Source organism: Mesocricetus auratus, unplaced genomic scaffold (genome assembly GCF_017639785.1).
Source record: "Mesocricetus auratus isolate SY011 unplaced genomic scaffold, BCM_Maur_2.0 Super-Scaffold_100019, whole genome shotgun sequence".
NCBI classification, from domain to species: Eukaryota; Metazoa; Chordata; class Mammalia; order Rodentia; family Cricetidae; genus Mesocricetus; species Mesocricetus auratus.
In genome coordinates this window covers 7438523-7453769 of record NW_024429200.1, presented here as the reverse complement: position 1 = coordinate 7453769, position 15247 = coordinate 7438523, and the positions used below count along the sequence as shown (strand labels likewise).

The window sequence follows — 15247 nt, the reverse complement described above, 5'->3', positions numbered from 1 at the left end:
GCTGCCAAAAAATAAAACTGAAAACAATAGTTTGCAGAAACCAGATTAGATGTTCTCTGTAATTCTTACTATCTCTTATGTCCTCTGATTGTACTTAACTATTTTTATGAAACAACCCTTATAAAAAACATCAGTGGCAGCAATTTTTTCCAGCGCTCATTCCTTATGTCATTAAATAAAATTCTAGAGATGAAAAATAAAGTTTATCAGGAGTTGTCCCTTCCTGTGGATGAGTTTGGGAGAGCTTAGCACCACAGATACGGTGTCGTTTCTACAGAAGAAAGAGCTCTTCCTGGTCACAGCTACATACACCCCTGGTGCCATTTGAGAACTGTAAAGGGTCTGCTTCTGTCGTGTTTGGTTACAATAATGATTTTTTTTTTTTTTTTTTTTTGGTTTTTCGTGACAAGGTTTCTCTGTATTGTTTCGGAGGCTGTCCTGGAACTCACTCTGTAGACCAGGCTGGCCTCGAACTCAGAGATTTGCCTGCCTCTGCTTCCCGAGTGCTGGGATTAAAGGCCTGCTCCACCACCGCCCGGCTATGATAATGATAAGAATATCAGGAATAACAGCTGACATGTTTATGAGATTTCACCTGTGTGAGCATGCATGTGGAGGTCAGAGGACAGCTTGTGGGAACCAGTTCTTCCCTCCGCCATGTGTGTCCCAGGGATCAAACTCAAGTTATTAAGCAAACACCTTAACCCGTTGAGCCATTTGCCTGGCCTGGACGCCATGTTTGAATAGCTGTGTGCCCAATGTTTAGGTTTAATATCTGTGACATCATTTAATCCTTATGTCCACTATAAGGTAAGAATTCTATAGACCGGGGAGACAAAGGCCGACAGGTAAGTAATTTGCCAGTCAGAACAAGGGAAATTGTAGTTAAAGAATACAGTTACAGAACCTTGGCCTTGAAGACTATGGGTAGCAGACGTGAACGAGCCCCTCTTGGGGTTTGAAATACACTGGGATTCAGTCCTCTTTCACTTAGTGCTTTGTCTTAAAACAAAACTCCTCTTGTGATTGTCCCTAAGTTTTCCAAGGTCTTCAGGTCAATTCTTAACTACCTGGAGAGTTAGCAGTGGAGATTAGCCAGCTAATAATCTGTCCGTCATACTACAGATGGTGACGTAACACTGGCAGGTAGACCTGCTCCAGCAGGAGGAACTGGACTCCTGTGTGTTAGAAGCATAGCTGACCAAGGGCCACGCAGCAGCCTGTGCGGGTGGAGCTCATGCTTTGAGGTTCAGAACCTAATTCCTTCCTAGCAACTGCTGGAGCCCAACACTGCTTCAGGAGTGTCATAAATACCGGTGACATGTAAAACAGTCACTGAACACAACCAGCTGGGAGCAGGGCCAAAAGGGTCAAGTGTTTCACAGAACAAGAACACAATGGAACACCACCAAATTCACAAAAGCAGTTTTTATTTGAAGCCAAGAAGTCTGACCCAAAGGACTACAGTTCTGAGCACTCAAAACTTAACTGTTAGTGGCACTACTTGGACTATAAATCTTGCTTCTCTTTGGTTGCAAAGGGTACTTGTGTTAAACATTTTCCAGATGGGTAAGAAGAAAAACCAAGAAAGGCCGAAGAAAATCCCTCAGCTACTGGTAATGCTCTCCAGAGACTACATCAACCAAACAAACCCACGTTGTCTCATCTACGAGGTTCCACCCAGAGCAGAGGGACACGCGCCACACTACACCTGCAGGGCAGACGAAGCAGGAAGAACAGGTACAAGCCTCGTGGGGGAGAGCAGGCACCCGAAGATGCTTCAGACTTCCGCGTGGAAGGGGTAATCCTTGTGCTTGGCACAGCTGTCAGAAAAGAACACATGCATCTTACAAGTCAGCCACTTCCAAAGATGACATTCACTGAGTCATTTAGTGTGTCCATCTGTGTGTGCGTGTGCATGCATGCATGCTACAGGGCTCGTGGTGGGTTCAAAGGACAGCTTGTGTGAGTCGGTTCTCTCCTTCTACCATGTGGGTCCTGAGGATAAGACTATTCACCAGGATTGGTTCCAAATGCCTTATACACTGAACCATCTTGCCAGCTCTCAAGGCAAAGGTTTTGACTGTACTAAGTCACCTCAGAGAGATGACCTGAGCTTCAGAGGCAGCGAGCCAGTCTTAAGAGTCTGACCATGCACACAGCGGAGACAGCTGCTCAGCCTTCAGGCTCCTCTTGACTCATGATGTCAGGAACCGGCACGCATGTGCACACTGCACCCAGCACTAGGCTTGGGCAGCAAGACCTGCTTTTTGCCTCCTAGTAACTCAAACTATCTGGCGGGATCATATGCACCATATCATCTTTCGGTTGTTTTAAAAGACAGAGCCTGGTGTCAGGGTGGCCTCACACTAGTAGCTGAGGATGACCTTGAACGTCAGATTTCTGCTTCCACCTCCCACGTGCTGGGATTGTAGGCATGTGACACCACACTCAGCTCATTTTATCACTTTGAACAGACAAAAAGAGCAGAGGTAATGAGGCCACAGAAGGGCTTAAAAGCTGTGTAACGCTGAATCCCAAAGGGCAAGTCACGCAGTCGTGGCTCCCAAGAGAGGAGACGGCGCTTCCTTGTCGTCTGGAGCAAAACCAGCACCCAACAGCGGCTGGCATGCAGCCAAGGCTCACAGTAGGCCCAACGGGTTACACTAGGAACAAAATGGCAAGAGCACTGGAAAAACTGGACAGGCTGTTGTCAAAGCCAGCAAACACACATACACAATGATGCACATGAAAAAAATAAATTTAAAAAAATCCAGTAAGTTCTGCCATAAAAATCAGAGACACTACTATCAGAAGTCCCAGATGGCTCCTGCTCTCTGCAGTTGGGAGAGCAGGAGGGTAAATAAGAGTTTTAAAAAGGTTGCTATGTTATTCCTCAGAAGATGCACATGTTTTTTGTCTGAAGTAGTCTTTCCTTTCTAGAACTTCTAAGTCAATGGTTCTCGACCTTCTTAATGCTGCAACCCTATAACACAGTTCCTCATGTCGTTGTGACTTCGAACCATAAAATTATTTCATTGCTGCTTAATAATTACAAATTTGCCTGTTACGAATCCTAATGTAAATATCTGATGTTCATGATATCTGATCTGTAACCCCTGTGAAAGGGTTGAGAACCGCTGTTGTAAGGAGAACGGTGTTGTTCATTTCTTCCCATAACTGTAACACAGTTCTACTGTGATAAGCATCAGACAGAGGGCAAGGGTGAGCCAGGCCTGGGCATGCAGCTCTCACTGAACACGCACACCGCTCATAAACTCTCCTGGCCTGCCTTTCTTCGCATGACGATAAGTCAGACACCAGCAGGACAGGCTCAGTGTTACAGTGTATGTCAATGGGAAGGCTGGCATATGCAGTTAGGAAAAAGCTTCCTGGGAGGTCTAGGAGCATCAGAGCCAGCCTCTTCCTCCCTGCCCCAGCTCCGATCCACGCCCACTCAGCATTGCAAATGCACAGCTGTTTCTAGAATAGCCCTGAGGAGCAAGGGAGGCGAGCAGGTATGAAGGGTTAGTTAGAAAGCACATGGTTTATCTGTCCCAGAAGCTTCAATGTACACACTGGCAGCGGCAGGGGAAATGCAGACTGAGTGACGGCTACAGGTTCCAAGAACTGAATGGATGCCACAGGCAGGTGAATCACTTCTCTCTTGCCCAGTAGATCCAAAACAACAGCAAGTAACTCCCATGTTAAAAGGCCAAGTGTCAGGAATACAGTATTAGGAAGGGACTCCTGGGCTGGCTCTGTTTATGGCCTACTTTGAACCCGAGGCCCCTGTGACAGCAACATGCAAATAGGCAATCTCAGCCCGATCACAGTCTTTACTGCCTAGGGCACACGTGATGGTAGAAGCCACAGCCACCATGTAAACCATGAGCCATGCAGAAGGCGAGAGAAGGCAAGAGCCAGAGAGTAAGTGTGAATCAAGGCTAGCAAGAAAAGCGGGCATTAGTGCTCTGTCTGCATGTACGACTTTATGCCAGAAGAGGGCATCAGATCCCACTGTAGATGGTTGTCAGCCACCATGTGAGTGCTTTGAATTGAACCCGGTCCTCTGGAAGAACAGTCAGTGCTTCCTGGTCTGCATGGGTTAGAAGACAAGGTCCGTGTGAGAGCAGGGAGGGCTACGAGAGAGATGCCTCCTCCTCTACGCTATCTGGTGATATGGAACAGTCTCACTGTTCTCACAGCGACAGAGACTCACTGTTCTCAGTGACAGACTCACCCACCTCATCAAGGCACACACCCTCCAGTTCCTGTTGTAGCTGAGTAGAGTGGTCATGTCCTCCTTGCTCAGCTCGAAGTCAAAGACCTGACACAAACACGAGAGCGATAAAAGTCAGGAAGAGAAAGCAGACACTGCACTGTGCAGTCCCGATGGCTCCCACTGCCTGAGTACAGATGGCAGACAGGAAATGGGCTTCAGGAGCCTGGTGTTTCCTCTCCACAAGATGAACATACTTCTGGCTACATCTGTAAGGGCCTTTCCCTGCCAGAATTTCCAAGCAGAGGGCCTGTTCAGCTCATTCTTGTCACACTAGGCTCTACTGTGATAAGCGCCAGGGGGAATTTTAATGAGTAACCTGTCTGCTTCCATCCTCCAGGAAGTAGAGGAAGGAGGCGCTTCAACAGCTGGAACATCCAATAATCCGTGCCGTGCGTGCTGTGCAAGGTGGAACAAAGCCTTCAGGCTGCCTAGAGGCACCAGCTGTGCACTGCAGCTGGGCACCGAGGGGCACTGCCCTGTGGAGTCACTGTGTGAGATGGCCTAAGAAAACGCCTAAAGTTTTCACTCACAGCAGAAAGGCAGATTGGAACAATGGCATCACTTCCATGAAGACAAAAAAAAATACAGGAATATGTAACAGGCCCTCAGACCATAGCACAACTGACGCCATGATAAAACTCGGTTGCACAAACAGCACCACCAGCCAATGAAGCCTAAGCCATCAAAGTCCATAGCTCTGGAAAGGCCTCTAAGTGTACTAACCTTGTTTTTTTGCATCTGTAGTTCTGTTTCCTGCTAACTATCCCTGTTAACTAAAGTATGTCAACTTGGGATGTGATTTTGTGCTTAAGAACTCACCCCGAGAAAGGCTTGGGGCTACACTGGGATTCCAAACACCTCGTGTACCGTGGGCTGGCTAGTAAAGACTTTCTATTTGCTTAAATCCATGTCTGAGTAATCTTCTCTGGTGGACACCCCACAACAGAATACAGAAAGGTATTTAGGTACACGGTGGGCATGTAGACAATTAGGCTGGATGGCCTTTGATAGCACTGGGACTTGGAAATGGACCTACACCCAGACGACCATTCCCCTTGGCTCCTGATGACAGAAGGCGCAGAACAAGACTGCTATATACTCTTGTTATTACAGCCATGGAAAAGCATCCAAAGAGTGCACAGTAACATCAAATAGCCAAACCAAGACCATTAGGTTACTATTTTGAGATATGTCACCTACTTTTCTAGTACTTTCGAAATGAAATATGAGGTGAGGGATTAGCCCACTTCAAGCAGGACAGGCCTTTCTTCCCAATCGTTACTCAGTAAGAGGCATGATCATGGTCTATGATGAGGCATGATTAGCTGCTTGTTACATCACCAGAACCACCCTAACCACAGCCTATGTCTGGGGGACACTAAGGGACTGACTGCTGAAGAGCATTTCCTTGATGGTGCCACACTCTGAACCAGATCTCAGCACAGCTGTCCCTTTGCTTAGAGAGGACAGCGGCTTGTGGGACACCAGGCTCTTCTCCCAGCTGATCCTCTCACCTGGGAACCTGAGCTGCTGTTGGGGGTGGGGGGTGAGGGGTTCTGAATGCCTACTCTCCTGGGGTCCACACATTCCCAAGCCCTGTTCATGACTACTTAGGCACTTTACAGGGCCATGGGTTAGCATGCATCCTGGAAGGCCCTAGCAGTCCACAGACTCACCACCAGTACAGCAGCATTTCCTAAGCACTTACTGAGGAGCCAGGCACTGTCAGGTGCTGTGTATGCATCAGAACCTGAGTTTCACGATAGCTCTCAAAATAGGTGTTATTTTATTTTGAGTGCACTCCAGTGACTTGCTCAAAATCACACAGCTGGGGATGGTTGAGAACCCCAAGGCCTCCACCCCTACATACCACAGAGGAAAGCCAGGGCTGCTGGTGGGATCTTACCTTCAGGTTCTCAGCAATTCGGGCTGGTGTCACAGACTTGGGGATCACCACCAGGTTCCTTTGTATGGGGAAGCGGATCAGCACCTGTGGGCCCAGAGGTGCTGAGTGTGTGCACACACCAGGCACTGTGTTACCATCTCAGTCTACAACTGCACAGGTAAAGAGGTTCAGAGACACCTAGTGACACCCACCAGTCCAGGCTGAATCAAGGTCCAAATCCGACTCTAGAGTGCTGCTCTATCAATGGCTCCAGGCATATCACAAGGCCACAGTTAAGTCACTGCCTGGGATTCACGCTGCCCACCAGAGTAAGAGAACATCTCCCACACTGCAGATAGCAAGAGCTCTTCTGTTTGTGCAGGGATGAGCTTGCACAACACTAGCAAATGCTGTGCCAATGTCTGGGCTGCCTATAAAGGCAGCAGGGACAGAAACTATTATTCCAAGACTACATGGCAATCAATCCATTTAAGCCCAGATCTGTGCCCTTAATACTGCATTCTAGGACTCCAAACCACACTTCCAGAGAGAGCTTTATGGACTCAGCTCCCTCCACTCCTGACTGACAGGGACCACCAGGAGTATAGTTCAGGCAACCATCTCGAGGACCTGGAAGTAGCCATACCTGAGCTGTAGTTTTATTGTACTTGGATGCAATTGTCTTGATCCTGGGATCCTCCAGGAGAGAAGGGTCTTCAGGCTTGGCCCTGGTACAAAGAGAAGGTAAAAATCAATTTTCTTCACTATTACCACTCAAGGCAACTGGCCACCCTAGACCTGACTCTCCCTGTGACTTCTGCTTATAGAAACATCAACCTCCCAGGAAGCCCAGGGGCCCCAGAAGGTCGGCATGGCAGCAGGATCGCACACTCTGTGACATTCAATCATTCCTTCCAGTCATTTCTAATTTCCAACAGTGACCCCATGGAAGCTCACCAGGGCCTGTCAGGAGAGCCAAGGGGACTGTACGCAGTCACCACAATGCCTTTGGATTGGCAGTACTCAATCAGCTTCTCCTGAGTTAGGTACGGGTGGCACTCAATCTGTAACACAAACAGGAGGGTTGACTGTGACAGCGGACACAAGTTAATGTGACGTGGTTACGTCCCGTCTCTCCCCACACAGAAATGTCTGCCTCTCAGATAAGCTGTGACAGCTCCCTACATTTCCCAGCTGGTGACCTTCACATTAAGACAATGATTCTATTACCAGTGCTCTATGGCTGCAAGCCTTTAAGGCGTTCGCTGGCCTTGGCGACTTGCCACCTGATAGCTGCCCACTTCTCGTGTCAGAAACCACATCTTTGCTGGCTACCCTCAAATCCTATCCCTGCAAAGCTTCCACTGTCTGTTGTGACAAATCAGACTGCAGGATTCCCTGGGTGATGTGGACCACAGGTAAGAGCATCCCAGCACCCTCCCTGGGGGAGGCCCACCTGATTAACTGCAGGCTTATATTTTAAGCCGGGTTTGTTTAAGATTCTCTCAATCTGAAGAGGGTTGAAGTTGGAGACACCAATCGATTTCACCAAACCTTCGTCCACCAGCTGCTCCATGGCCTAAAAGAAAAGAGAGATCGACCTGGTGCTAAGTGAACGCCAAAAGGACAAGGACTGGAAGCATGCTTGTGTCCAAAGTCGAGCAGACTGTGCCCTCCCCACTCACAGCCAGCACCTTATCCCTTTCAGAAGCTGAGAGAAGCACATGAAAATTAAACAGAACCTCGGAGACAAGGTGATTTCTGTACGGCAAGAAGTGGCAGAGCAGGCCACTCACACGGCTCACATGCAAGAACAGGATATCGGCAATAAATAAGGCAGGGCTGCAGCCACGGTCATCTTACCGTCCACGTGTCCACAAAATCCGTGTCGCTGGGAATCACATTTCCTGATGCATCCAGTGGGAAATAATCAGACCCAGGCTGTCATTAACAATACAAACACACATAGACAAAATGATCAGTAACAGTTCTTCACAGACCTGTTGTAACCTTGCAGCATCACAAACACTGTGGAAGACAGCGAGAGGCAGATTTGGCAGCCAGGCTGAAAAGGAAACCAGAAAGTGACCCTGGTGGAGGTCCTTGTCGTGACTGGAGCTCAGAGGCTGACTGGTGGGGACTCGGACATGCTCACATCTGAGACTAGTCCTGCCATGGGTCAGAGTACATGGACAGGGAGGTGCTCAGGGCTGGAAAACTCAGGGGCCCATGTCTCTCTTAGCTGCCTCTCAGGCCTATAAAACTGTCACCCCGCCCATCCTCTCACTGGTCTGTCATAAAAGAAACAAAGGGTGAAAATCAAGTCCCTCAGGCCCAAGAGACCACAGTGAGCTAAAACAGAGCTGAAGGATAAATCACAACCTTTCAACCTGGGTAGCCATGCAGAAAAACGAGCCAGGCTACAGACGGGAAATGTAGTGACTCTGAGTCTGCGGTGCAAGAACATGTTTCTACACAATGAGAATGATATCCCGTGGAGGCACAAACACGTCTGAGCACTGTGTGCACACGTCTGGTGGAGGAAGGGCGGCGGGTGCTGACTGAACCACAGCTGTGTGCAACAGGGTCGACAGTAGCCACGTTAGCCACACCCACCACCAGTTTTAAATTCCACACACGCCTAGGGGAAACTGCAGTGCTCCCCAAACTCCAAAGGGGACATCTGAGTCACCAGAGGTCCAGGTGGTGTGGGAGAGGCATGAGGCTGGTTTAATACCTTATGAGTGGTGACACTGATACTGGTCCAAAGCCCACACCTCTGGCAGCAGAGACAAGAGTCAGCCACCCATGATATACTAATGAGGAAGATAAGACCGCACCTAAGCCACAGGGGCTTGATCCCAGCTGAGTCCCTTACCTTGAAACCCGTTGGCCAGTGAATAAGGTAGAGGTCCAGGTAGTCCAGCTGCAGGTCACTGAGCGTCTTCTGGAAGGCTCCTTTCACCATGCTCTTGTCGTGGAACGTGCACCACAGCTGAAGCCAGCAAAGGTACATCTTATCCCTGCTGCGCAAATGCCTCTTCCCCGCTGGGAGCCACACTGCTCCAAGGCAGAGGACACACCTCCCCTCCCCATACACATGACAGCAGTGGCCGGAGAATTCCCTGCTCACACTGAGGACCCCAACTTTCCAAAGGCAAGTGGGATGGTCAGGGCAAGGGCGCCTCACAAAGACCAAACCGGGCAGAGCTATAGAATGGACAGGCCAACTACAGAACTGGAGGTGCTAGACACACATTCTAGATCTTCTCTCCTGCCACAAGGGTCCACGTGGAGCCAGCCTCACCCTCCAGTCTGGGCTCCTCCGTGCACCCACAGCCTCTAGCTAAAACTACAGGGCAGCAGTGAAACCCAGGCTGTAAATGGGAACTAAGGTTGTCCCTGAAGAAATGAGCATCAACCCCAACCAGTTTCATCAGCACAGGGCTCTCCAACCGCTAGGCCTAATGGAGAGATAACATAGGTGGACAGGCACCAGGTCCCCCGCGGGCTTGAGCAGAGTTAACGGCCATCATGGTAGTGTGGGCCTGACCGGCAGCTGGGTTCCAGTGTCTGGGAGTGAAAGGAAGCCCGGGTTCTCACAGGCGGGTACCTTGCTGACGATGAACAGCTCTTGGCGCTTCACCACCTGCTCCTTGAGCTTCTCCTGCAGGGCCACTCCTACCTCCTTCTCATTCTGGTACACCTGGGCGCAGTCAATGTGGCGGTACCCAATGTCAATGGCGGCCTTCACGGCCTCAGTCACCTGGCCAGGAGGGGACTGGAGAGGGAGGCACACAAGTTACGAGCTTACAAAGCAAAGCAGGCCAGAGTTAACACAGAGCCAAGGAGAAGCAGCTGAACCAGTGGCCTCGCCTGTTCTGCCATCACGCACTTGTGTGGCAGCATGGCACAGTCAGTCCCCAGACAGGGACTGCGGTGTAATGGCATACGACTTCACCCTTGCAGAGCCTGCCAGCCCCTGCCAGCAGCACAGATTGCTCCAGGCCTGGGACACAGCTGCGACCCCATCAACTCTGGAGGCAGAGGCTTGAGAGTTCTGAGGTTTAGGCCAGACTGGGCTATGCAAATGAGGACGTGCCTCAAAAAAAAAAAAAAAAGACCCCCCCCCACACTAGCTGAAGTCTTGGGTAATAAAGGGCACCGTTTCACTTAAACAGATATTTCTCACACAGCAAGAGCTGACCACTGCTGAGCCAGTGGATGAGACCTCAGTCTAGGAGGTGGACACAGGCAGATGACCCCCAGAGGTATTAGCAGACAGGACTGGGTGGAAAGGGAAGACAGAAACCTCGGAAGATCACCACCTGAGTTTCAGAACAAACGTGGGAAGCCTGGCCAGTAAGGGGGAGGAGGAGCCTGCACAGCCCTGAGCTTCAGCAGCCCCGCCCCCTCTACCCCCCAGTGTTCACTATCTCTTGGCTGCTCCTGCCTAGACTGGAGAGCTGAACTAGACTCTGTGTGAGGCACTACTGGATGAGCACAGCACATTCCTTTGGAGAGCTGGGGCAGAAGCAAATGCGAAGGAAAACTCCCAGGGCCACCAGCAGCTGCCAACATCTATTTTGTCTGGAGCCTTGTGAACAAAAGTCTGGGGCAAAAAAAAAAACCCATGGAACACCAGAGCAAGTCCATCACCAGCACCTGCTGGCCGTGGAGCTCACCCCTCACCCAGCAGGGAGGAGTCTGCCTGGTGGAGCGGCCAAACCACTCCAAGGTGTGAGCTAACTTTAGACTGTTGGCAACCTCTCGTTTCCTTGTAGAACGACCTAAGAGTGCACCCATGGCTTCTCCACACTTTCATGGCTCAAGGAAGTATCTCAGCAGATGCAGGAGAAGACCCCCCCCACCATGGGCTCTCTGGGGCACCCAGACTCAGTCATGGTTGATATTAGCCGGGAGGAGAAATCACATCCCTGCCTGAGAAAGACAACGTAAGAGGGGCCTGGTGAGCTGGGGCTCTGCCTCCGGCACATGTTGAACATTTGCCAGGATTTATGGTACTTCTGTTGATTCTTAGAGGGCCTTCTGCTCGCCTTGTAGAGAGCCTGCCTAGGGCTTGGCAGCACCTGGCTTTGGATAGAGTGCTGGGCACAGGTTCAGGATGGGCAAAGCCAAACACCTGCCACGGCCACTCATGCATAAACGACCTGAGCCAGGCCATGAGACTCTATCTCGGGACCTGAACTGACCTGCCCCAAGGGACCCTCCTCAGCAAGAGTCCTTTGCTGGGAGAATGCGGGCTTGCAAGTCCTTGAAACAATGGAGCCGAGAGAGACTGAATCCTGGCGACCTAATTTACAACTCCAAATGGAATTCCAATCTATTGGAATCTAGTGGCTATCATGTGTGCAAGCAATGAGTCCCTACCCCTAACAACGTTTGTCTTCGTTTTCTGCTTATAGCTAACTTGATCTTTCTGTTCCTCAGAGTCAGACTGCAGACGACATTAATCAAGGTTGGCGGACAACTGACAACCAAACTAAAATCCACAAAAAATCTGTGTGATGTGTTCATGGGAAGGCAGGAAGCGCAAAGGACCAAGGAGAAGACTTCCAAAGTGTCCTTCCCCACACAGAGCCCTGGCAGCTCAGTAGGCAGACGTACTCACAAGTCTGACAGAAAAGCCACAGAAAGTTCACAATGGGCCACCTGTCATGCCCTACCCACAGTCACCAAAGAGCACTTTCCATTGCTGGAGTCAGAGAAACCAGCCTCCCTTGATTTGATGGTCTACGCCCATCTTGCAGCTCGGTGACTTCAACAGTCATTCCAAGAGATGAAGACCGAACCCTCAAGGGTGAGTGACTCCCTCCCCAGTCTCCTCATGCTGAAAGCCTGGATCCGGGTTTGGCAACACCACTAATAAAATGTGTTCTACTGTAACAAATCAATAAGCCTGCCCTGATTTTAAGACACGGTTCCACCCAACAGAAATGTGGATCCAGCACAGGCCCTACACAGGCAGGATTTACTTGACTATTTTTGATCTTGAAGATGGGAGAGGTTGAGGTGTGTAGACTGGTCGCTGGCAGGCAGCCAGGAAACCAAACTCCTATTTCAATGGCCGTGGCTCCTGTCTCTCACCCCAGACTGCCAGCAGAAGCTTGCTTTTTTTAACTCAGGCAGTGGTGGGATGACGCTTGCTCGCCCACTTTTCTTCTAGGGACAGGTAAGGCAAGTCAGCCAGGAAGGAACTATTTAAGTAGGAATGTCTCCCAACTGCCTGAAATCCTTGCCTCTGAGGAGAAAGGTGGTGTGAAGTCCCTAAAGGGGACAGTGGATCACAGACCACCAGCTGGTCTGTTGGGTACCAGAGTCCCTGACATGGTTCCACAAAAGCAGGAAACTGCCCCACTTGCCCTCTCCTGAGACTGTCACAGAGATTATACTGTTTATCGTCTATAAACACACATACAAAAGCGAAAGTGGTAAGTTGATTTTTTTTTGAGACAGGGTTTCTCTGTGACTTTGGAAGCTGTCCTGGAACTCCCTCTGTAGACCAAGCTGGTCTCAAACTTACAGAGATCCGCCTGCCTCTGCCTCCTGAGTGCTGGGATTAAAGGTGTGTGCCACCACCACCCGGCCTGATATTCTTTTTTATTTTTTATTTATTTATTTATTTTTTTGGTTTTTTCGAGACAGGGTTTCTCTGTGGCTTTGGAGGCTGTTCTGGAACTCGCTTGGTAGTCCAGGCTGGTCTCGAACTCACAGAGATCCGCCTGCCTCTGCCTCCCGAGTGCTGGGATTAAAGGCGTGTGCCACCAACGCCCGGCCTGATATTCTTGTTTAAAGAGAAATCTGCCAGTCCCCAGTAACCTCATTTCCACCCTTCTTCCCCTCAACACTCTCCTAAACCAACCTCGCCCGGCCCCCAGAAACACAAGTGGACATTTTCTCTAGTTTCCTCTAGTGGATTTCTTCACCTTAACCTAACACTTGTCTTCTGGATCCATTCTTCCAGCCAGGCACTGTGGGAAGTGGCAGAAATATCTGTGAAGAGGCTAGTAAGATCTAAACATACACATCATGTTAATTTAAACAAACACCCAGCTCTCTGGGGGCTGTTGCATGTTCTCCAGCAACAGACTGGTGAACTTTTAACTCCTTATGTATCTGAGAATTGACCTGCCAATGCTGGCCCGTGGAATGATTTTCTAAAGTTATAATCATGGTTTTTGGAGAAATGGGATAGAATTAGAGTATCAGTGCCCTACCCATATTGTGGGCCAGGTCTTCCTTCCAAAGCTTCTACTGTAGCTACATGTGCCTATGTGTGTTGTGCCCTGTGGATGTGTTGGCTGCAGCCGGGAAACCATCTTTCCCATCATTCCAAGGCATGGAATTCAACCTGGTATGGCTGTAACTCAACTACACCTTTACAGTCACCAACGGCCCTCTGGGAACACTAGCTATACACGCTGACCTACTGTCCTAAAAACAGGCTCAGAGAAGGACAGGTCTATACTGTTTCATATTCACCATATACATTATCCATTGTAACTGTAATTTGGATACGAACGGACTCTGTCTCGTGTTTCAAGCTATCTGCGCTAAGGCCTGCCGTTTTTTTCCCTCGCTGTGTCTACGTGCTTACTGTCCAGGTCCATACTCAAAGTTCCTTTAATATCCAGGTCACAGCGGTGGGATGTAACGTGTACAATACCTACAACTACCCTATAAGTAACTTAGCTGAAGAACTGGGTTTTTCTCTGCTCCAGGAATGCCACCAAAACTGGTCCCTTGGCTGTCAGATAATCAAATTAGTCGTCGCTTTTAGGTTTTAAATCTGTTCTGTTTTTAGTTTTTAATTATCTGTCTCGTGGTCCTCCGCCCCCGAATCTCACTCTGACGCATCGGGCCCTCTTCTCAAGCCTGCGGTGCTGTGCTGAGGTTTTCAGACTGTCCCACCTGGCGCCCTCTTCTTCATCAGAGGGTGGCGCCCAGCAATGCGGAAGCCAGATTAATTGTCCGAGGAGTTCCACACCCGTTAGCAGCTGCGCCCAGTCAATGGACACAAACTGGCGAGCTCCCTGCAAACTCTCGCCTCCTTATTTCAACATCTCAGACCCACTGGCCCAACCGGCTCATTCCCGAGAGGGCAACATCCGGGCCGAGTGGGGACGACCCGCACGGGAGGCGTGGGGGGCGCCACAGGTGCCTGGCGGCAGAGCTTGGGGGGCTCGGCTTCAGTCCGTCGCCGGGGTCCCCGTGGGTGTGTCTCCACCTGGGGCGCCCACGCGGACTCGCGCCCGCTAGCCCCGGGCCCCACATGCGAGCCGGGCCGCGCCTCGATGCGCACGCCAGGCCCCGCGACTCCAGCCCGGCTCAGCGCAGGCCGCTCGGGGCCCCCCAGGCGGGTGGCCGGCCGCGCCCCTCAGTGTGCCTACCTTCCAGGTACCCAGGCCCAGGGTGGGCATCTTGGCGCCGCTGTTGAGCTCCAGATGGCTGGCCATGTCTGCTGCACGTTGCACCCCAGGACCCGCAACTGGACGGCCCGGGCGCCGGCGCGCACCTTTAAATAGCCCCAACGGCCGGCAGAAAGGAAGCCTGCAATTGGTGCAAGGCTAAGTAAAGGCGCCCTCTGATTGGTCGCTTCCGCGGTCCATGAGGGGTCGGCGAGGATGCTTCTCCCGCTAGGTCCTAGTGGCACGGAATTCTCCAGCTGCTTTGCAGGCGCCCCACGTGGCAGAGTGTTGTGGCGCCGGAATGTGAATGCTTTGAAAATAACCCGCATCCTAGAGATAAAGAGACTGGGCAGAAGTTTTGGTTTCATTTCAGAGCCCAGAAGAAGACGTTTTGTGTCTTTTACGATCCCTGGAGACTTTTCTGGAATCCCACACATCTTGTTTTCGATCTGATGGAGCAGATAGGCTTCAGGTGTATTTAAGTGCGCTTTTTTTTTTTAAGATTAAAATGTTTGTAACCAGTTTTGCAGAATACCACGAAATTTACCGTACACTTTTGTATAGCTTCCTACCACCACCGGTGTCTGTCCACGCTCGGTTTTGCTCAACAAGCCTTGATATAAAATCCAGCAACTGTTGAGTTATGAA

General features: G+C 50.4%; 1 protein-coding gene across 1 annotated transcript; it reads right to left on the bottom strand.

Annotated features, from left to right (window-relative positions):
* Positions 1-1413: 1413 nt before the first annotated feature.
* LOC101840308 (aldo-keto reductase family 1 member B1) lies at positions 1414-14740 on the bottom strand. The gene is made up of 10 exons (XM_005082387.4): positions 14582-14740; positions 9784-9951; positions 9049-9165; positions 8034-8111; positions 7627-7749; positions 7128-7234; positions 6817-6898; positions 6192-6275; positions 4248-4330; positions 1414-1823 (listed from the first exon to the last, which is right to left on the bottom strand). The coding sequence occupies exons 1-10, from the start codon at positions 14645-14647 to the stop codon at positions 1781-1783; spliced, it is 951 nt and encodes a 316-aa protein (XP_005082444.2). The 5' UTR covers positions 14648-14740; the 3' UTR covers positions 1414-1780.
* Between the last annotated feature and the right edge of the window lie 507 nt (positions 14741-15247).